The 23784-nt window shown below is 39.3% G+C and overlaps 1 protein-coding gene and 1 long non-coding RNA gene across 2 annotated transcripts; both read left to right on the plus strand.

Moving 5' to 3' along the window:
• The first annotated feature begins 6127 nt into the window (after positions 1-6127).
• On the plus strand, positions 6128-6805 carry LOC117297687 (lactose-binding lectin l-2-like). Its single transcript, XM_033780834.1, has one exon. It carries the CDS (start codon positions 6128-6130, stop codon positions 6803-6805), a length of 678 nt encoding a protein of 225 aa, XP_033636725.1.
• Positions 6806-8524: 1719 nt separating this feature from the next.
• Positions 8525-20125, plus strand: LOC117298047. The gene is made up of 8 exons (XR_004519939.1): positions 8525-8563; positions 12885-13032; positions 14369-14519; positions 16340-16505; positions 17289-17416; positions 18472-18637; positions 19637-19725; positions 20063-20125. It is a non-coding gene; the product is annotated as an uncharacterized LOC117298047 (long non-coding RNA).
• The last annotated feature ends 3659 nt before the right edge of the window (positions 20126-23784 follow it).

A 23784-nucleotide genomic window follows, 5' to 3' on the forward strand; every position in this document is an offset into this window, starting at 1 on the left:
CACCCCTGCTCCTTAAGCTGAAACAAAATGCTACTCTTGATCAAAAATTATCTCTGAATGGTAAAACCAACAACATAGAGTCAGGAGGCAACACGAACGGGCAAGACGCATAGAGGGCCGTTCTACAAAACCAACAACCTCTACTGGTATAGACCTTATGCATTGACGTCATCCAGCTGCCATCTTAGAGGTTAAACGGTGACGAAACAATCAAAACGCAGTTTTTTTATGCGCGGCGCACAGTATTGGCCAATGAACAACCTCCTCTTGACCTCTAGGTGAGGGCACCCTACTGAAATGACGTCATATGCATAAGGTCTATAGCTTTCACGTTGTAACTACCTTTGGCATGTTCCCTGTATACACAACTACAATAGTAATCATAGTTCCCATATTGTAGATAAGGGGACCAGACTTTTTTCATTCAAGACATTTTATTTTTAGCAAGGTATTTTTTCCAAAGTGACAACGCCATAAGCCATTTGGAGATGTGGTGGACATTATAATTGCACTGTTTGGTAGGTTTCTGTCTAATTAGACCCAAACCAAATGATGTAAGCATATGGTGCTCACCATGTCTTTAAAAAAAAAAAAAAAAAGTTTGTCAACTCAGTGCTATAAGGTTGCTAGATGGCAGCAGTTACCAGGTGAAATACCATTGTTACGTAGTTCTGAGCAGGCGCACAACATCGACAATGGTTTTTGTGGTAATTCTGCTGCCACCTGCTGTCACAAAAGTTCCCAAATTTCATGTTCCAATAATCAAAAGGTCATTAAATGAATTTTGTTGTATCTTTACCAAAAGCATTGAAAAAATGTTTTACTTTTTGCCAAATATTTACTTGAGTGATCATCACTCTTGGTCAAAAAATTTCATTTTTACCAGGAGCTCCAAAATATTGAAACATTATTTTATGAATTTCATACAAATAGCACTAATGATCTTGGAGTCCAGAGCAGACAAAATTGTTCGTTGGAATCTGAATTAAGTTAACACCATGAATGCAAAGAGACGACTATGAACTTACAATGCATTTTATTCTGTGATTGGTTTTATAGTTTTGTTTTTAATATCCCAAGGGAGAACATGGTTTAAAGGCACTGGACACTGTTTGTAATTACTCAAAATAATTGTAACCGTAAAAACTTACTTGGTAACGAGCAATTGGAGAGTATAAAACATGGTGAGAAATGGCTCCCTCTGAAGTAACATAGTTTGCGACTTGAGACTTCCGGCTTGAAGCCTTTTATTAGGCATCTGAAATCACACAAATTGGTGCAACAAGGGTGTTTTTTCTTTCATTATTTTCTCGCAACTACGATGACCAATTGAGTCAAAGTTTTCACAGAGTTGTCAGTATATACATTTGTTGGGATACACTAAGTGAGAATACTGGTCTTTGAAAATAACCAAAGGTGTCCAGTGTCTTTAAATATCTGAAGAACACCCATCTATTGTGGAAATGTTCTTTGAACTTAATTTGACACACCATTCGACTAAAGTATATTTTATCTCAATAAGTGTACCTGGTGTTGTAAAAAGGTTAATAACTATTCCAGAATATGGAATTATTGTTAATTTTATTTATAATAATATTACATTCTTCTTACTGGTGAATTAGAATCCTCTGCAAATATGCTGCATGTTGGTCGGAATTTGTACCCACCCTAAAATGAGTTCAAAAACGAAATTAATCTTCATATCTGCAAGGCCCTTCCTCTCTAATCTATCTTAATTTCTTAGACCTCTGGCTATCTTTACACAGACCCCCTTCCATGATGTTACACAACAGAACCAGAGGGCGTAGAAAACCATGTGACCAACCCAACAAGAAGCATGTTTTGTACTTCAGAAAGTGACCCGTCAGGGCCCAATTTCAAAAAGCTGCTTGGCATAGAATGATGCTTAAAGGCAGTGGACCCTATTGGTAATTACTCAAAACCTTGCACGATAACGAGTATGGGGAGAGGTTGATAGGATACAACATTGTGAGAAACGGCTCCCTCTGTAGTAATTTCGAAAAACATGTAAAGGCACAACAAAATTATGCTTACCAGAGTAAAGTTATCAGCCAAATTACCATGTCACATTTACAATTTGCATCTGATATTTTGCTCATATCTGCTAAGCAGTTATGTGTCAAGCAATATTTTCTACCTAAGCAGCTTTATGAAATAGGGCCCTGATGTTAAATAGTCAGTCCCTTATTTTGATAGATGAGACTTGGTATTCATTATTACTATTGCACAAAGGGAACCTGCCAAAATATGAATAAGGTCTGTTCAGTGTGAATAGAGACTATTCACACACCATTCTTAGAGGAACACGTTGCCTTAGATCGATCGAGTTGGTCTTCAAAATCTGTTCGTAACTTGTTGGTTATGAAATGCATATGATTAGAAAGATATTTTAAAAGTAGAATATAATGCCCCACACAAGTATCACTTGAAATTGCGTGGTTTTCCTTTTACGTCGTCGACAAACTCGGTCGGTCATTTATGGTTGACTCCCATAAATGGCCGACCGTGTTAGTTCGCAAAGTAAACGGGAAACAACGAAATTTTGAGGCAAATGTGTGTAAAGTATTCTACTTTAAAGCATCTTTCTAACCATAATATTTTTTTTATAACAAACGGTTACAAACGCTTTTCAAAGACCAACTCAACCGATCCAAGGCAACGTGTTCCTTTAAAACCTAGGCGGATTTCTTCCATTGATCGCTCACCTGAAGTTGTAACATAAATTAAATTGTTATTGTATAAACAGTGAGTCTCTCTTTTAAATGTTTGAGTTCTAGCTACATTTATTATTACAAGGGCTGTACAAATATTAGATCACACCCTGACCCTTTTCTTATTCATATTTATTGGATTAAATATAGCAATTGAGTTTTTTTAAATGAATGTTAAACTTTTTGTTCTTGTAAATATAGCCAAATGAAGGGGCCGTACATACAATATTTTTGATTGCTCTATAAAAGTAACAACCCTTTAAATAAATTGACATTATGTATTGACATCTTGAAGAATGGTGTTTGAGTATGAAGAGTTTTGTCGCTCGATTGAGTCTGGGCGCTGAAGCATTAACTGTGGTACTATATATATATGAACCTTTATCATGGTGCAGCATCTTCTCCCATTAGTTTCATTTATACCAAACCGAGGCTGGATGAACAAAATAGTCTGGTTCCTGATTGCAAAATGATTATTAGCATTCATCTTTGTTATTCGCTACGAGGAACATGACCAAGATGGAGGCAGCATGATTAATGTCTATAGTCTTGGTTCCAAGACTATTTCCCGGTCTCCCCACAGTGGGCAACGCGCCCGCTAGCTTTGCGTAAGTCTTTTCTCGCTACCATCATAGGCAGCGCGCTGTATCGCCTGCCTAGCTTTGCGCAAATTTTTTCTTGCTAACATGGGCAGCACGCTGATCACCTGCTAGCTTTACACGTTCTACCATTGGCACCACATCGTATCCCGAAAGCTTTGTGTAAGTCTATTTTGCTAACCATGGTCAGTGCGCCGAATTACCTGCTAAGTTTGTGTAAGTTTATTCTTGCTACCATTTGCAGTGCGCCGTATCGCCCGATGGCTTTGGGCAAGTCTAGTCTCTCTACATCCCCATTGGTAGTGTGCCGTATCGCCCGCTAGCGTTGCGTGACGTCTTGGACCAAGACTACACTGGCAGAATCCAACCACTAAAAACACCATAAGTAGTGCGTCCATTGGCCTTTGATGATGGGGGCACCACATCGTCAAGCTGTTTTTTGTTTTACAACTCATACCCCACGAATCTTGCGTAGGAAACAGGACGTGTTATAAATAATAGATCAAACATGCTTAATTATTAATTGATTTTGCACTGCCTCGGCCTAAATATAAACAGGTAATATGCCTTTGTTAATATTCACTCTAACCCAAAATGAGGCCATCGGCACACGTCACCTCATGCCACCACAGCCACTCGATCCTAGTTGCAGTGGCTGCGCCGATGGCACCATTCATTATCAGCATGTGTTTAAAGTGAAACAAATTACACGTAAAATATATTTGTTTACCCGAAATAATTCATTAAAAAACACAAAATCATGAAATCAAGAATTTAAAAGCAACCGCCGTTTTCTGGCCTCCTCTGAACACAACTCGGCAAGTCCTAATTACCAAGTTCCTAGTACTTGATCTTGATCTTGAGTACTATAACATTGAACAGCTCCCTAGTATTTACACTTGGCAGGTATTCAGTAAGTGAGGCTAATTAGATCAAGACCTGCCGAGTTGTGTTCATAGAGGAGGCAATTTTGTTCGGGATGGAGCGTCTTGGCACCAAGATTGGCACCAAGACTAGACAGGTCTTTAGTAACGAGGCTTAGCGAGGCTTATTCAGAGTTGTATTCATCATTGGGGAGGCAATGTTTGACAACGTGAGCGTCTTGGCACCAAGACTAGACAGGCCTTTAGTAATCGACGCTAATTTGATCAAGACCTGCCGAGTTGAGTTCATTGAGGAGGCGGGAAACTTGACCGTTAAAAACAACTAATTAAAACGTGCTGATAATGAATGGTGCCTCGTCAATATTCTGTCATTCAATTGTCTTTTTCTTAATTAGGTCGAGCATGGAGGAATACATTAGCGAGGCAGCAGAAATCAATTAATTAAGCACGTTTGGCCTACTATTTATTACATGTCCTTCGTTTCATATCGTTTCCGATTCGTGGGGTACATGAAGGAATAGCAAATACTGTTCCTATTTTACATCGAGCTATTGCTTCCCTCTGACCGGTCTGGTAACTCAATGTGTAACGTGGTGTGTGCGGACTGATGCAAAACAGTTTTTGCTGCAAAAGTTGCATTCATAGTGCGCCTTTGGAGTCAAATTCGTTGTATTCTTCGCGGACTTTCTATTTGGGAATCTTACAATAATGTTTGGATGTGTCATTTCCTTATTGATGACTGCTCCGTTTTGGATTGGAGCAGAGAGCAGTGCTCTGCTGGCGCCGTACGAACGATGCCCTGGCGGCTGGCATGAGTGGGGCGACTCGTGCTACATGAACCGTTTTGGGACGAAATACAATTGGTACGACGCAAAAGAGATTTGTCGGGGTTATGGCGGGAACCTTCCCTCTATCAACTCTAAACCGGAACATGATTTCGTCTGGGGACAGTTCAAGGGTTCGTTCCCCGAATTTCCTGATCAAGGATTATGGATTGACTGCACAGACAAGGCGGTGGAAGGGGAGTGGGTTTGCACCGGGGATGGTGATTCGCCGTACCGCCCTGGCTGGTTTGATGGGCATCGTCATGAAGATGATGATTGCGCAGTGATAGGCTACCAGTTTAACGATTTGAATTGCAATTCTTCTCTCCGATACATCGTATGTGAGCGTCCGGCCCCTCCCCGTTGCTCGTCCAGTTGCTACTCCGTGTTTCACGGGCGTTGCCTCGTGAGCCACACCCTTGACGTCATGATCGTAGAGCGACCGTTGCATTGCTGCATGGCGTGTAACGAAACACCTGGATGCCGTTCGTTTAACGTGGCTGGTGGAGACGTATGTGAACTGAAGAACGCAACCCGGTTTGATGTGGACGGGGGAAAATACCAAGGAAGAGAAGGCTGTATCTACTACGAAATAGCCGACTAGAGAGAACATTGCAGTTTATAAATAATAAATACTGAACTGACGCCATATCATCGAGTTTGCTAACTTTTGGGTTGTGTCATCAATAGCTGCTCCGATATTCGTCGAGCAATATATCGATGAACTTAGTTATAAGTATACATTAATTAAATAGTAATTTAAGTCAATATTGTTTAACACGACCACATGTACTTGTTTCCGATAGTCTCTGCCATAATTTCATCATGTCACGATGAAGCGCTTGTTGCTGGGAAGAAGTCAGATTGTGTAAATGTTATTACTAATTCGCATCAAGCGATGGTTATAAACACCAATATTGTGTCAGACGACGGTGATGAACGGACTGAGAGAAACTTCGCTGCCCAGTGCTTTTATTTTGCGAAGCTTCGGAATTGAACTAAAAATTGTAATATTCGCTGACATTTTCAAGAATATCTTGAAAATGTACGGTTTTGTCATTTCCTTACTGATGACAGTTCCGTACTTGATGGGAGCAGAGAGCAGTGCCCCGGCGTACGGACGATGTGCTGACGGCTGGCGAGAATGGGGCGACTCGTGCTACAACCGTTTGGGGATGAAATACAATTGGAACAATGCCAAAGAGATTTGTCGGGGTTATGGCGGGAACGTTCCCTCTATCAACTCCAAACCGGAACATGATTTCCTCTGGGCCCACTACCAGGGTTCGTTCCCAGATAATGATAACCCGGATCATGGTTTCTGGATTGACTGCAACGACAAGGTGGTGGAAGGGAAGTGGGTTTGCACCGGGGATGGTGATTCGCCGTACCGCCCTGGCTGGTTTGATGGACATCGTCATGAAGATGATGATTGCGCCGTGTGCCTCCACTTCAACTTTAACGATTTGAATTGCAATGAACTCAGGTATGTCATATGTGAGCGTCCGGTCCACCCCCTTTGCTCCAACTCGGCCAACAGCTGCTACTCTGTAATGCATGGGAGTTGCCTCGTGAACCACACCCTTGACGTCATGATCGTAGAGCGACCGTTGCATTGCTGCATGGCGTGTAACGAAACACCTGGATGCCGTTCGTTTAACGTGGCTGGTGGAGACTTATGTGAACTTAATAATGCAACCCGGTTTGATGCAGGTGTGAAGGGATACTACAAAGAAAATGAAGATTGTATATATTACGAATTGTAACAAAAACTTATTAATCTGACTGCGAACAATCAAACCTGAATTTGGCGCTCATCGTTGTGTCGCGGTGAGTTTGCGGTTTTCAATATTGAGCAACTCCAATATTGGACAATGATTTGTAAATAACTGTGAATTATGAGTAATAATATTGACGATAATATGTGATATTAAATGCAAACATGCACTGTACCGACGACGTGTTTTCAAATATAACTTCAGTCTTCAAAGGCACTGGGCACTCTTAAGTTGCTCAAAATAACTAGTAGATAAAACCAATTTCTTTGTATGTTAACGAGTAATGGGGGGGGGGCAGGGGGTTGATAACGGCTCCCTCTGAAGTGAAGTAACTTTCCACGAATTTGACTTTGAGACCTTATAATAAGATTTTGAGGTCTAGAAATCAATAATCTGAAAGCACACTTCGTGTGACAATGGTACTGTTCTACTTCGACGACCAATTTTATTTTTTTTAGCTCAAATTTTCACAGGTTTCTGCATAATGCATTGTTGTGATACACAAAGTGAGAATGGTCTTTGGCAATTACCAATAGTATCCAGTATCTTTAAGCAATTTTAAAGGGAAGGTATACGTTTCAAGCTCTAAAACTTTGTGGCAATACAAACTTATCTGGTTAAAGAAGTACAGCAGTTTCAAGTAAATAAAAGTGTTGTGAGAATCATTTCACTTCGCGAAGTAGGTCTACGTGCAGTTTTAGGGGGGGAAATTAAGTTTATTCAATTATTATTTGTCACTGTTTTGCGTTCAATAAATGTAGAGATTGTGAAGAGCTGTTTCTGAGGGAAAAAAATAGGTTATTGAGTTTAAAATTAATCAAAACTAATGTCAACGTGTTTGGGTAAATAATGTTTTAGCTTCTACCTTGCACTACATGTGTATTAGGGTCCCTTCTCAAAAATTGCGCCACCCCCTAGCAACAAGTGGTGTGTGCCGACTTTACTTAGAGAGGGTGGGAATATCAATCCGCCGTACTATAACTCATGATTAAAAGGGCGCTCTTTCTCTTCGAAAGTATTTGTATATATCCATGGAAGAAATTATTTCCGAAAATTTGTCGAAGTTCTGCACTGGCGATGTGGATCATCATGTACCAATTGATAGTGTGAGCCCAAGTGCGCATGGCTTTGAGTGCAATGCGTTGTCTTGCCGCTATTCGCCGTCAACTGGGTAGGTGCCATCAACTCGCCTTCAACTCCTCCAATACACATTTAAAATCCAGGAGGCATAAAACTGGAAAGTATTACAGCTCAAATAGAATTTTAATAAGTTTCAGGTTGAATTTCGGTTACAAAACGTGTTTTTTTCTTTAAAAATATTTATAAGCAGCAAAGCCGTCTTTTTCACAGGGCGTGTTCATGTACATATCGACAGACAACAGAGGGCGCTTTCCTGTGCGCGTATATCTTTTTCCTAGGACAGATGAGGCCACTTATCTGTCCTGGGAAAAAGATACGCTTCCAGCACATGGAGTCTTGGCACAAGACGTCTATGCTCGGTATACTATGTTCTGCGCTTTGTGTAAATTGCTCGCTGACTATTATCCATCTGCTTAGTGGGTGGTTGACGCTAGTTGATGGCGCCGCCAGTGATTAGTGCAAGAAAGTGTTTACACGGAAGTTAGTGCACGACGTGGTGATGGGAAACGTCAATTTTAATTTTCTTTTCACAAAATATTTACACCAAAGGAGAAAATTCAACTATTTTAAATAATGCCTTCTTGGAGTTCCAACTACAAGGAACATGTGAGTAAAAGTCCAGATTCCTGAGTTAGGTAGAAATATTTTAAAAATATTTTGGAATTTTTTTCGCAATGGTACGGGACCTTAAGTGGGTAACTTTCCGTATGGCGCCACCACTTTTTCACTCATTTTTACAAAAAGGGATATATCAATGAGGTAAATTAGATACTATATTATTTCATATCGAATGAACAAGTGGTGGCGCCATGCGGAAACTTTTCCCTTGAATAAATTAAACTAAAGTAAGTCAAACATTGTGTTTTGTTTGGTATTTAAGCTCACGCACGTGTTGGCCAAACACTATCAGCATCACACATAGTGCGACCCCAGCCTGTAAAAGTTTGGAAAATCCCCGCCGTATCACTGTCTTGGAAATGGCGACCGCGATGGCACAATATTTTGAACAGACAAAAATCATTTGGTAGCTTAAGTTCCACTATTTTGAGTTGTCATTCAGACAACAGTTGTCTCCATTATATATATTTCAATTTTGCGCTTTTCCATCAAATTTGCGTACAAATGTGCACAAGCCAGTCTTTCTTCTCCACCAATACTTCAAAAAGTTTCATCTGATTTCTCTGCGATGGGCATAAAAGGTTTCAGATAAAAGCCAAATTGAAAGTAGATCCGTTTTTTTTTATTAAAGTCAGTGGACACTATTGGTAATTGTCAAAGACTAGCCTTCACAGAGTTGTGTGCGTTTAGATGGTTGATTTCGAGACCTCAAGTTCTAAATCTGAGGTTTCGAAATCAAATTCGTGGAAAATTACTTCTTTCTCAAAAACTATGGCACTTCAGAGGGAGCCGTTTCTCACAATGTTTTATACCATCAACCTCTCCCCATTACTCATTACCAGGTAAGGTTTAACCCTATAGGGCCCAACTCCTTCATTATCCTCATTGCTGAAGTGTATGACAAAGAAGGATTTGGGTTTTTAGTGTTCTGCAGCACAGGAGGATTTTGAAGGCTTTGGGACACTATGAGTTTGTATGAGGATGAGGTTTAAGAAGGACTTGGGCTATTAGGCTATTTTTACAAAGGAGGATTTTGAAGGTATTAAGTCTCATGTAGCTTGGCCAAAACAGGATTGTGAAGGTTTTGGGCTCTTACCAGTGGAGACATATTATTTTGTTCGGCAACTGAAATTTTCTTTGTTAGCTTGGTCATTGTTTTAGGGTTACATGCATAGGGTGTTCATTGTATACCACACAGGCTTTGTAAACACACCATTCATGCCATTGGAATCTTTGGAATTTCTCAAGGGCATTGTCCTGGCCATAATACAGCTGGGCACTTCCATTTGGTTGAGGGTAATATTATGTAAAATTATAAATTTATTTCAATAACAATAAGCCAAATTCAGTGAGGTACATAGGTCAATGGGTAACCCTAACCTATTCAAAATGGTGCAAATATCAAATATAATACACCAAGGGCCCCAACAGAGCTCTAAACTAAATCATAAACACATAAGGATTTAGAAGGATTTGGGATAGTATGTTCATTTCCAATAAGGAGAAGGATATTGAAGGATTTGGACACTTAAAGTTTACGACAACTTCAAACTGAAGGATATTGAAGGATTTGGGCAGTATGTTTTTGAAGGGTTTGTAATTACCAAGTGTCCACTGCCTTTAATCAGGCCTGTGAAATCTCCGCTCTAAAGCAGATTTCTGCTCTTTCTAATGTTCCCAGTCCGCATTTTTCTTTGGTTCCGCTTTTTTCCCGTTCCTTGTTTTTCTTGCGGGCTCCGCTTTTTTCCCGTTCCGTTTTTATCTTCTTTTTTTTACATCCGAAATAGATCGTCAAAAGCAGCACGTACCTGGAATCGGGAAGCACTTTAATTGCAATTTGATTTTGACATGTGAGTCGGGGGGCTAGACCCAGTACAATACTCCGTGTTGGTCTTTCATTTGAGCCATTGTTGTTAATTTTTTGTTTAGCACGATGTCTATTTTACATGTACTTCAATGTCATTGTTCCATTTCACCAATAGAGGGCGCTTTACTAAAAAGGCAACACCTTGAGACAAGATTAGGCACACATGGTTTTCCCGCGACGTACGGTGTGTATTTTTTTTGCGACAAGTAAAATAAATGGCAGTCGACGACTAGGACTCATCGCGCTTGTGGATTTATTCATAAAAGAATTCTACAAAAATATCTTGAAAATGATGATGTACAACACATTGTTACGTGTAAGAATTGTGGCCTATGTTTCTGTGAATGTGTTGCCTACGCTTCAGTTTTTAATTAAAGCCTTATATTACGTTCGTAGTGCTGGCCCAAAATCCGGACAACAATTTTCCGGGTTTTTTTTTCATGACCCGCTCACAGGCCTGTTTAATGAACCCTGTAACATCAAATTTAACTCGATATCCTTACGCAGACATGTCTATACCAGACTGAGCGCTAAACAGCGTGCGACCAGCTCGACCTTGACGCATAAAACCATAACAAAATGAGTGACGCAGCGCGAAGGGCACCCTCTATTGGTAGTGACAGTCCCTACCTACAGTCTTTGCACAAAATTTGTATCAATGGTGAAATTAAAGCTTGTCCCATGAGTAATTTGATAGTAAAAACATTATTGCCACAGGTTCATTTATCACAAACTTATGCTCGTTTAAAGTTGTTGTTTTTCTGTGGGGGGGGGGGTGTCTTCATGTAACTCAAAATTTTAGTAGTGTCAACGTTTGTTGAAACCAGGGACAAAAAAATTGGTAGGTCCCTTCCTGCACGATAAATTTAAAAAAAAATAAACAAATAAATTTGGGGAGGTTTGGGCAAATTTCATGAGGCCATATCTCAAAAACAATATGGAGTAAGAAAAAAATTTTTGTTGTTTGTTCATTTTAGCGGAACAGTTTGACTAAGTTTCGAAAATCTAAGAGGGTCAGTTGGGAATTTTTCTGAAATTTTGTTGATTTGACATGGAATGACCCTGTTGCAATGATGTACTGAATTGAAAATTGCATCACATATTTAGTGCTGGACGAATAGTGAAATGTTGTTATTCGGATACCGCTGGCCAACTATCCGAAATTAACCGGATATTCGGATATTAAAGAATATCCGGTTACTCGGTTGTAATTACAGAATTATCCGGTTTGTAAATAGGTATTTACTCCCTATGCGGATATCCGGTTAAGAAAAAAAAGGCATTCGCAGTTACGGATAGGAAAACCTATTCGCCATTAACCGGATATTCGAATAATTCGCCCAGGCCTACACATATTGCTTCATACATAGATTCATTGATGAACAGATAAAACTTAAAGAGTTTAAAGTCACCTGGAAATTAAAAAAATATTTTTTTCAAACATAAGAGTATATATTTAGTAACAATAAAACAATTTGTTTAAGTAATTGTTTGAACAAAATAGTTAAAGTTGTTTTGGGGTTGACCCCCCCCTACCCCTTTTGTGACGTCAATCGAGGCAGACTTTGCCTTGATGCGTAGAGTAAACACACGTGCAAAGTACAAGTCATTGAGTTTGAAGGTTGCAAAATCTTGCATTCTTGCTTTTCTTGCATTTTTCTGGCAATGCCAACCAAGTGTATTGCTGCTGGATGCTGCAAAACAACTATAGATGGGGTCAGTCTGCATTTGGTCAGACTCACAAGAGCAATAGTGCCCAGGGGTTTCGGTCCAAGGTTCTTTTCAGCACTGTGCAGTATTTTCTCTTCAAACATCGCTCCTCGATTGACGTCACGAACAGCGCCCCCTTCGGCGGGGCCTACTCTAAAATTTGTAAATAAGACAAGAACTCATTTTTTAGAACCTTAGTTAACTGTTTGTTCACATTCCACTCATCAAAACACGTATATTATCAGTGAAAAAAGCTTTATTTTGACAAAATACCTTTTCCAGGTGACTTTAACACTGGTTCCTGTTGAATGAGCTAGAACAATGGAACATTTAAATGATCATAAGTTCATAACTCCATATTGCAATGATGTACTGACTTGATAGAACCCTTGTTATCCAATTCTATAGGGTACTTTCAATTTCAAAAATCTTTGTGATAAATCGTTGTATTTACCGGAGGATAAAGCGCCAGTCAAAATGTTTGATATCGTCCAGGATTGATTGTGTAAGCTTCACACAAATGACAATTGTATTGGATGAACAGAGTATTTAACTGTGTAATGTTAGATTTGTATTTTGCGGGGTGATTGCGCATGGTAAATTTGCTGCGTCAATGAAGACGCAATGTTTTTGCTCTGCTGCGCAGTTGTGTTTAAACTTTCTCTAACTCTCATTTTTGTGTGCACCCAACAAACTATAAATTTTGTTTTCGTTCACTTGTTTCATCTACAGATAAACTACTGAAGACAGAGATGTCTGGTCATCAGTCACGGTGGCTGCCCATCACACTGAGCAGAGATGTCTCAATCTATCAATGTTGAAGCCTTGATGAGTCGCCAGCAATCTGCTTACTCTACTCAATCAACGTTCGGATTTTCGGGTACGATGCACACTTCCCTATAGTGACTGGGCAACAGAGGGCGCCATCACTTTTGCACAATTTAGCGTTTTGCAATTGTGTAGAGTGCATTAGATCACACAATAGAGATTGGGCGCCATAATTCCTGTTAGATTGGGCATGTGCATGACAAATTTTAGAGCTATCTAAAAGCAACCTTTATAAAACATGAAATTTGATAAAGGAACTTGAACAAGTAATGCCCATATTTATAAACCAAGTATACAAGTTGCCAACGATCAATGATCATTTGGCCACGCAGGGCGATTAAGAACTTAGTTGTTAAAGACAGTGGACACTTGTGGTAATTGTCAAAGACCAGTCTTCTCACTTGGTGTATCTCAACATAGTATGCATAAAATAACAAAACTGTGAAAATTTGAGCTCAATTGGTCGTCGAAGTTGCGTGCTTTCAGATGCTTGATTTCATAACCTCAATTCTAAATCTGAGGTCTCGAAATCAAATTCGTAGAAAAATTACTTCTTTCTCGAAAACTACGTCTCTTCAGAGGGAGGCGGTTCTCACAATGTTTTATACTATCAACCTTTCCCTATTACTCGTTATACCAAGTAAGGTTTTATGCTAATAATTATTTTGAGTAATTGCCAAGAGTGTCCACTGCCTTTGATGTGACTGAGCAACAGAAGGTGCCATCACTTTTGCGCAATTTAGCGTTTCACAATTGTGTACGTGTGCATTAAATCATGCAATAGAGATTGGGCACCATGATTCCTGTGACACTGGGCATGTGTATGACAAGTTTCAGAGCTAGTAGTAGTAGTACTGAAAGCACACTTAATAACATATGGAAATTGATCAAGGAACTTGAATAAGTAATGTCTAAATATAAATAAACGAAGTATACAAGTTGCCTACGATTAATCATTTGGCCACACAGTGCAATTAATAACGAGTTGTTAAGGGGCTCTTTCAAGGCCATTGGTAAAGCGTAGGGATCGCAAAAAATGTGGATCAAGAACTATATCGATGTTAAAGTACCTTATATGGATTTGTTGCAAATTGGGAAATTTTTTTTGAAAGATAATCTTGAATAATATAGAATCATCTTCTACAAATGTACAAATTGTGCAGACTATTCCCTCTCATCACTGTTTAACTAACAATGTTGTGATGATGATTGTGCCCACGTAATCGAACATGCCTGTCCTACTCCTGACGATAGGTGGCCCTCTAGTGAGACATTTCAACTCAATATGAACCAGCTGGTATTCAAAAATTCTGCATGACTCAATGAATAGTTTACTCACTAAATGTTTAAAGTTTATACATTACTATTTGTTTTGTCAAATTGTACAGATGAACTAATGAAGACCACAGAGATGTCAGATCTTCATTCATGAATGGCTGTCCATCGAACTGAGCAGAGATGTCTTAATCTATCAATGATGAAGTCTTTGAGAGTCTCCAGCAGACTGCTTTGACAACTCAATCAACTTCACGTTTAAAGGTGCGAAACAAAAGTTGATTTAAACAAACAAAAAAGTTTATGAATGATGTTTCTAAAATATCATCCATAAACCTTTTTTTTTTGTATGAGCGTAAAGGAACACGTGGCCTTGTTATAAAATGCATAATGGTTGGAAAGATGTTTTAAAAGTAGAATACAATGATCCCTACAAATTTGCATCGAAAATGCATCGTTTTCCTTTTACTTTGCGAACTAACACGGTTGGCCAAGTCAAAAACTTGTTCCTTTAATTTCTGAGAATAAGTACACTGAACCAATAAAGCTACCCCCCATTTCTGATGGAATATGCCCAGGTTGGTTGTGTGGTGTGAACATTTTGACATTTTGAGAAAACAGCTCCCTCTGAAGTACTGTAGTTTTTGAGAAAAGAAGTAATTTTCAACGAATTTGATTTCGAGTAGACCTCAGATTTAGAATATGAGGTCTCGAAATCAAGCATATGAAAGCGGAAACTTCGTGTGACAAGGATGTTTTTTTTTTTCTATTCTTATCTCGCAACTTCAAAGCTCATATTCTCACAGGTTTGTTATTTTATTCATATGTTGAGATACATGTACACCAAGTGAGAAGACTGGTCTTTGACAATTACCAATAGTGTCCAATGTCTTTAATGTAAGAGAGTGAAAAATTCACTCTCTTGTCTGAGTGGTGTTAGTTTCCCTGTGTTGCGAGTGAAAGTCAATCTGCATTAAGCCAGGTTCGTGTGAAGTGAAATTGAGGTGAGTTTGACGTCACAACTCTCCTTTCGCAGCGATATTCTCAAGTGAGTTGAGCAGAGTTGAACTGCTGCGAATTATTCATTGCAAATTTGTGACGTCAAAAATCGCTTCGCATTCGCAGGAAGTATGAACCGGGCTACACTCTTTTTGTGTGAAATTGGAACGAACTTCACTCTAAATTCTGGTTGAAAGTACCCATCTTACAAGAGTTGTCAGCCATATGGCTCTTTGCAAGAGTGGTCTGGCAGACAAATCAAGTGGTTTTTCTTTTATTGTACATTAAAAGCATACCCTTACTCCAATGTGTGTAAGCACTGTATACTAGGTACTTCCCCTGAGTTCTGTAAAAAAATCTGAACAGGCATATACTCGGATTGGATTTGAACCCACAGCCTTTGCAATTCTAGAGCTGTACTGTTCAGCACACTGTTGGTAGACCTATGTTAACATTGCAGTAGATCATCATAACTTGGCAAATAACTACCATAAGGCCATGCCGGAGTGGGGAGAAGTTGGAAATTACATGCCAGAGAATTATTGACCAATTCTATAAGTCTGGGCTTGGATGGAGAGTGTTCCCTGAAATCAGGGCAACATTTTGGGAGGCCAGTACTGGTTTTGAGATTCCTTTTCTCAAGTTGGTTTCAGGGAATTGCAACTTGCTGAAAGCATGGGGGAAAGAGAAATAATTCCTTGAATTTCAGCCAAATCCTGCCTTTCATTGAGTTTTCACAGTGGTTTCACTGCAGAGATTTTCAGAGTGTCAAAGGGCAAAATAACACTTGATCTACCCCCCAAAAAAAATTCTCATTGGACCTCTTTTTCCCTCAAAATTCTGTCATTCTCTAATATTATACAGGTAGAGATTTGTTTAAATTCTGTCTCAAATGGTTCCATGTAGGGACCATATTGCCCGCAAACTCTGCTTCTAATATTGATCCCTCAGCAGTGTCACACTTCAGCTAGTTTTTGAACCACTGTAACTGGTCTTTTTTTTTGCGATAATGTCTTGTTTCTTTTGATACTGAGGGAAAATAAATGAACCTTGAATCTCATTCTCTTTTTTTTTTTCATCAACAGATCAAGTGATCCAAACTGAGGTTGTCAGATCATCAGTCACAGTGCTGTCCAGATTGTCAGATCGTCAGTCATAGTGGCAGTCCATGTAGCACAGAGGAGAAGTGATGCTGAAGCCTAGTGTCCAGCAATCTGCGATTTGACAACACATTCAACTTCCTGTCTACGGGTAAGATACAAAATTGATATTGATAATACAAAATTAGAGGTCGAATTGGCGTAGTGTATCTTTCCTAAATCGCCTACACCTCTAGGACCCCCTGTTTGAATCACAACGGGGGCACTACGTGAACTGGGTTGTTCCTACCTTTGACTGTGTGGGTTTTCCCTTGAATTATTTTCTGGGGTTTTCCTCCCACATCTAAAACTAAAACGTCTTTCCTCATTGGGTTCTTGGCTACTACAATGATTAAGTTCACTTTTCAGAGAGTCCATGGCTTCACATTCACAACCAAAAGAAATGAAATGAATCACATTTCTGACATTGTCACTGTTCACAAAAAGGTTAGAAAACAGAGCCCTGCCAGGAGAGTGTTGTGAATAAAGCAATAAGTAATGTTTCAAAACACAAGCGAATATGACTGGGGACATTTTATGAACACAGACAAAAATGACCTGAGCAGGATTTTAATCTATTACCTCCAGATTGACATGCTGGCCACTCCCAACACAGTACACGTTCCCGATTGAGAAAGAATTGCCACACAGTGTGCCGGACGCCTGGAGATTGGTACAATGTACAGCCTTGAAGCATTTTCAAACATCTACAACTTTTGCTGATTGAGGGCGCGCGGGGTTTGGGGCAAGGTTCATTGAATTTATTTGAAGTTCCGTGTTTATAATCTGTGCGTTACTACCGATCCTTGAATCTTGATTATTTTATTGGAAACGAAGTTCTTAACGGAACCTCTTATCACTAACTCATTCTCTCTCTTTTCATCTAAAAATCAAGTGATCCAAACTGAGGTTGTCAGATCATCAGTCATAGTGGCAGTCCGTGTTGCACAGAGCAGAAGCGATGCTGAAGCCTAGTGTCCAGCAATCTGCGATATGACAACTCATCCAACTTTCTGTCTACAGGTAAGACACAAAATTGATATTGATAATACAAAATTGGTGGTCGAATTGGCATAGTGTATTTTTCCTAAATCACCTCCACCTCTAGGACCCAGGCTTATTGAATCACACCGGGAGAACTACGTGGATTGGGTAATCAGTTCCTATTTGCAACTCTATGGTTTTCCCTTGAATCATTTTCTGGGGTGTTCATCAAACATCTAAAACTTCATTTCTCATTGGGTTCTTGGCTATTAGAATGATTAAGTTCGCTTTTCTGAGAGTCATTGGCTTCACTTTCACAAACAGAACAAATGTAATGAATTAATCACATTTCTGACATCGTCACCATCTACAAAAAGGTAAACCCATCCCATGGCCAAAATCACATCCAGAGTTGATCGAACTATACATTAGTTGTTAAACTTGCATTGGGGAAAAAGAATTTTTTTTTAATTATCTTTAATTTTTTAATCATACACAGATTGCATACGCCAATGTGTGTTAGCACTGAAGCTCAGTACTTTCCGGAGTCCTATGGAAAAAAAATTCACAGGAATCATACTCGGTTGGAACCCTAAACCCTTGCAGTTCTAGAGCAATGTCTATCCAACTAGACTACCGAGATTGGGCGGTAGCTAGAGGCAGCTCGAATCCTAGGTCAAGTTATGGGTGAAAGAATAATAATTCCTTGAATTTCAGCCAAATTCTACTTTTCATTGAGCTTTCACAGTGATTTCACTGCAAAGATTTTCGGAGTGTCAAAGTCAAAATAGTACCTTTGATCACCCCCCCCCCCCAAAAAAAAGAAGAAATTGGTGATTAATTTCATCCTCATTGGACCTCCATGGTACACTCATAGAGGTAGAAATTTGTTAAAAATCTGTCTCAAATGAATTCCATGTAGGGTCCATATTGCCCGCAAACTCTGCTTCTAATATGGATCCAGTGTCACATTTCAGCCAGTTTTAAAAGTACTGTTACTGATCTTTTTCTAGTGATAATATCTTTTTTCTTTGGATACTGGTGGCAAAGTAAATGAACCTTGAATCTCATTCTCTTTTTTTTTTCATCTACAGATCAAGAGATCCAAAGTGAGGTTGTCAGATCATCAGTCATAGTGCTGTCCAGATTGTCAGATCGTCAGTCATAGTGGCAGTTCGTGTAGCACGGAGCAGAAGCAATGCTGAAGCCTGGTGTCCAGCAATCTGCAATATGACAACACATTCAACTTCCTGTCATCAGGTAAGATACAAAATTGATATTGATAATACAAAATTGGTGGTCGAATTGGCGTAGTGTATCTTTCCTAAATCGCCTTCACCTCTAGGTTCCCCTGTACTGGTCCACCTCTAGGTCCCATCTGAGCTGTCTAGCCCTATGGTGGTCTACCCTCAATCACTGGCTGATAGTTTTTTGTTGAATGGCTTCTCAGGGCTGTATGCTTCGTTTTTGAAAGGGCAAGGGCACCAAGGCAATTTCTCTTTGTCAAAGGGCACCCTATGAGGAAATTGTAAAATTCTACTGGAGCATTTCAAGGGCACCAAGGCAATGACAAGGGGCAATGGAGGCAATCGCCTCCGTTGCCTCTGTGAAGTATCAGGCCTGGCTTCTGACTGGTACCCTGAACAAATATAATTAACAAAACTGCCAATATCGGAGCTTGATAACTCGGTTAGTAGATCGCATCCTTGTTACTTCAAAGGGCCCACGTTCAAAGCCCGCAGTTGACAAGTTTTCTTTTACCTGGCCTCTACAAAGATGAAATTCAGGGCCTATGTTGATAGATGCACCGGTGAGTGGTATGTTGTTTTCATTGAAAACTAACAGACCATGTGACCTTTTTTGTGCCAAAAGAACGATCTTCTACATTCCAGGGTCTTTCTAGCTGGCAATTGATACTCTCACTGGTCACATAAACAATTTTACATTGTGTGTATTTTTCCACATAACTTTAAAGGGTTATAAGAAATTAAACAAATAAATAAGATTATAGATGTGCTCCTTTCATCATATCAAAGGTTGATAAAAATCAGACATTGCAATTATCATACACCGTTCTCTTGCATGTACAAACTATGCCTGCAGGAAGTTCAGCCTCTGTGATGAATCTTTTTTAAACATGTGTTGATGTCACAGGTTACATGGTCTATAGATTCAAATGAATTCGCTCTTGAATATCTGTACATGGCTTTATTGTTGTTATGTTAAACTTTTTTTTCTAACCTTGTTTCATTTACTCAGATCAACTAATCCAGACATTTGAGAGTGTCAGATCTTCATTCAGAGTGGGAGTGCATACCTCTGCCTTGAGCAATCAATCAACTTTACAGGTATGTAAACATTATTGGTTTGAGACAAACAGATTTAATATTTCTAAGGAAAACCCAAGTAGTTTGGGTTAATACCCTGGTATTCCTTGGTTACTAGCGTAAAAAACCTTCGCAATCTTTCAAACTTTTGCCTCTTTATCATGGCTTGTAATAAAGAAGCATAGTGTGAGGCGATATTTACTAAAATCCAAAGAGTACTTGTGCGACAATAGAGTTCTACCCTGGGGTGCCTCAATCATTGAGTCACTAGGTTTTACATTGCCTTATTAATAAATGATGATTGCTATATCAACAAAGATGTTAAATCTTGTTCTTGTTCCCTTTTTTTCATTTTCAGACGGAGAGTTTCGGATATTCACAAGGAGTTTGCAGCCCATCATACGACCATCAACATCGATGCGTATATATATTTATATATAGATTTATTCTTTTTAAAACATTTAAAGGACCAAAAACACAATGTCCACATATTTACACTAAACTTACACAGTTTGAAGATAATAGTATAAAGCTTCCCTGAAAATATTACGAGCTGAGGTGCTGTAGTTTTTGGGAGATGAGTAAAACAATGTCATGAAAATAGTTTTCGTCTCATGAGACGGAAATTATTTTAATCATAGAACAAGTGTCGACAACTCTCGGCACCACCAGTGCGGCTTGGTTGCGAGACAACAATCGGTGAAATCTTTGGCCCTTGAGGGCACCAGTTCATTTAAGCAAGCAACAACTACCTTCTGCTCAACACTTGCGTCTAAAAAACAAAGCGCAGAATTGCGTCTAGCTCGTTTATATTTTGTGAGACATTACAACATTGACGTAGACACTAGGAGTACATCTAATAGGAGACTTTCCAACGCTAGGTGGCGGCAGACATACCGGGTAAATTTCCATTGTTTACGTAGTTCTGAACATGCGCATAATTCTGAGAACAATGGATTTACCCGGTAAGTCTGCTGCCCTCTATCGTCCCAGAAAGTCTCCCATTGAACTTCACTGAACAGAAAACATATCTACCATTGCACTTGGGCCTTTGGATCATCACAAGTTCTAGGTGGCCAAGGGGGTCCACCGACAGGCACAGGTGTTTGCACAACTCTGCTTTTTTTTTTGGCAAAATTTTTCAATAAAAAAATGGACATGACTCTCCTTGTAACTTGTCTTTTATTTGCCTTAGCCCTACGACCCCCCCCCCCCCCCCCCAACTTAAATATTGAGGGCCCACCTTATCCCGGTGGGACCATCGGGCCGTCTTTTTTGCCCACAGTACAATGGGTCCAGCAAATTTATCAAATTTATGTCTAAAACTTAACAAAATGGCAAAGGGTCACAAGAGCAGTTTTATCAAACTTGTGCCATTGACAATTTGAGGCTTAATAGAACACAATGCCTTGGATAAGGCAAATGTGCCTTGTAAGTGCATGGTTTTCCTTTCACTCTGCAAACTAATACGGTCAGCCTTTTTGTGGAGTCAAGTTTTTGACTAAAATGGCCGACCGTGATAGGTCGCAAAGTTCAAGGAAAACCATGGCATATTTGTGTGGATCATTGTATTCTACTTTAAAACATCTTTCTGACCAGAAAATGTCCAGATAAATGTATCTGAATTTCCAGATTTCAAGACCATGAATTTCCAGATTTCAAGGGGGGGGGGGAGGGTCGTGGATAATTTGTTGAGAGGGGGGGGGTTGCCATGTTAAAACCAGATAGCATCAGGAATATAGATATATAAATATCACCTGCCTGTGTTACCAGAGTACCAAATCCTACTAGCATTCTCAGGTACTATGTGAGTGTGAAAAAACACGTAAAAAGCCATAAAGCGTGGGGCTGAGTTGTAAACAAGGCCATGTCCACATTACAGCGCCTACAGCTACGGCTATGAGACCGAAGATACAGACATCCTTTACATTAAGATTTTGAGAGCCATACATAGCCCTAGCCATTAACACCAACTCAAAAAATGCAACAGAAAATTGCACTTTTTGGAAACAGTTTTTCATTTAACACAACAAGAGGCAATACAAGCATTATGAAATTATATCGAGTGTGTGTGGGATGGGATAAAGTCACCTGGAAGTGGTATTTTGTCTAAACAAAGCTTTTGTCACTATATGTGTTTTGATGAGTGGAATATGACTTACCAATTAACTAAGGTTTATTAAAAAATTAGTGTCCATTTTATTTACAAATTTGAAAATAAGCCCGACCCGAGAGGGCACTGTTTGTGACGTCAATCGAGGCGCGATGAATCGCACGCAGTGCCAACACAAGATAGTGACGCTTGGCGCAAGCTTAAAACATGCAATAAATGTTTAAACAATACCTGATTTTTTTTATTAAGTTGAAAAGAACTTTTCTCTTTTCTCTTCATGTCAAAATGTGTAGTGTCTTCCGGATTCTCGAAGCACGACGGCTCAAAGTGTTTGCTGCACAGCGCGTCGACTAGACATTGCCGGAAAAATGAAACATACAAACTCACGACTAGGACATGAATGTACTTGCACAGACGTGTGTTCGATGTCCAATTGAGGCAAAGTCTGCCTCGATTGACATCACAAAAGGGGTAGGCGGAGTAACCCACACAATTTTATTTTTTAACATATAAATCATTAAAAACAATTACTCAAAAAAGTATTTAATTGTTCAGAATAATATCCTATTTCAAGGTGACTTTAAGTTTTGGTTGTAGTATTAGTACAAAGAAAACTTTAGTTGTTGATGGCTAACGGTCGTAAAACTTAAACATATTGACGTCGATTTTTAAAACATAGCATTTGGAGGCCCAAAATATTAGTCCCCTGTAGGCTCACAGGGGAGCCTTGATAGTTTCGACTATCTATTTCTATAAGAAAGGGAAAAAAAGAAAAAATTCATTCAAACACGCCAATTAAACAAACAAATCTTAAGTTCTGATTAATTTTCCCCACAGAAGTATAAAAAAAAAATAATAATACAAACAAATTAAAAAACATTTGGGCCTAGGTCTTAACTCTTATTCACTTGTTCTAAAAATATAATAACATAAAACATGATGAAGAAAAACGAGTTGAAACCCCAAAACTGAGTAAAAATTTATTGGGGTACGAGTTGACTTGGGTACGAGTTGACTTGGGTACGAGTTGACTTGGGTACGAGTTGACTTGGGTACGAGTTGACTTGGGTACGAGTTGACTTGGGTATGAGTTGACTTGGGTACGAGTTGACTTGGGTACAAGTTGACTTGGGTACGAATTGACTTGGGTACGAGTTGACCCGAATTCGGACCAAAAACCGACCTGTCGGAAATATACGACTCACGGCCCACTCGGTCGGCTAATAGTAACAAACAAAATGCCCTAGCACCACGCCACTTCCGGTGTCATGACAAAAACTGTCCGCTGGCAATAAGTGTCCGCTCATTAGCATATTGCGTTCTGATTGGTCAAGCGTCTATGACGTCACATTGTTTACGGAAGCTTGCTAAAATAGTGTCCGCGGTTGGCGTGCATCATCATTGCTTCATTTTTAACATTTTAGTTTTTCATTTTTGTAACGCTTTCCTGCTTGTATTTGATTATAAATATTCGTATATTTATCATTTAGCACTTTCATTCGTATTTTGTTAACCTAGGACTTTTTAATTACTTATGTAAAATACGAATCTTGACAAAGTTTGTCTATTTTGTAACTTGACTTGTATGCTTGAAAGCATTCTTGGTTGTATTTTATTATTAAAATATTATTGTTAAACCTGCACTGTTTTATTATCTATAGTAAAATACTAAGACATACTTTTGATTGAGAGTAAGTGTTTTGTTCGTCTATTGTTTTTACTTGGCTTGTATTTACTTGAACGCTTTCTAGGTTGTATTTGATTATAAATAATCAGCACGGCGCAGCATGGCGCCCGGACACTATTTTGTTGAGCGGACACTTTGTCACGTAATCCGTGCCAAATAGTGTCCGGAGTGTGCGCATGTTCAGCGGACACTTATTGCCAGCGGACAGTTTTTGTCATGACACCGGACCTCGAGGTTTTTAAAATCAGCGCCCATGGAAAACCAAACAGTAAAAGTAAAG

The sequence above is a fragment of the Asterias rubens genome, chromosome 12 (genome assembly GCF_902459465.1).
Source record: "Asterias rubens chromosome 12, eAstRub1.3, whole genome shotgun sequence".
Taxonomy (NCBI): Eukaryota; Metazoa; Echinodermata; class Asteroidea; order Forcipulatida; family Asteriidae; genus Asterias; species Asterias rubens.

What these genes read in the sequence shown, in the direction of transcription:
- LOC117297687 (XM_033780834.1), top strand. Translation starts at nt 6,128, where the DNA reads ATGGGAGCAGAGAGCAGTGCCCCGGCGTACGGACGATGTGCTGACGGC.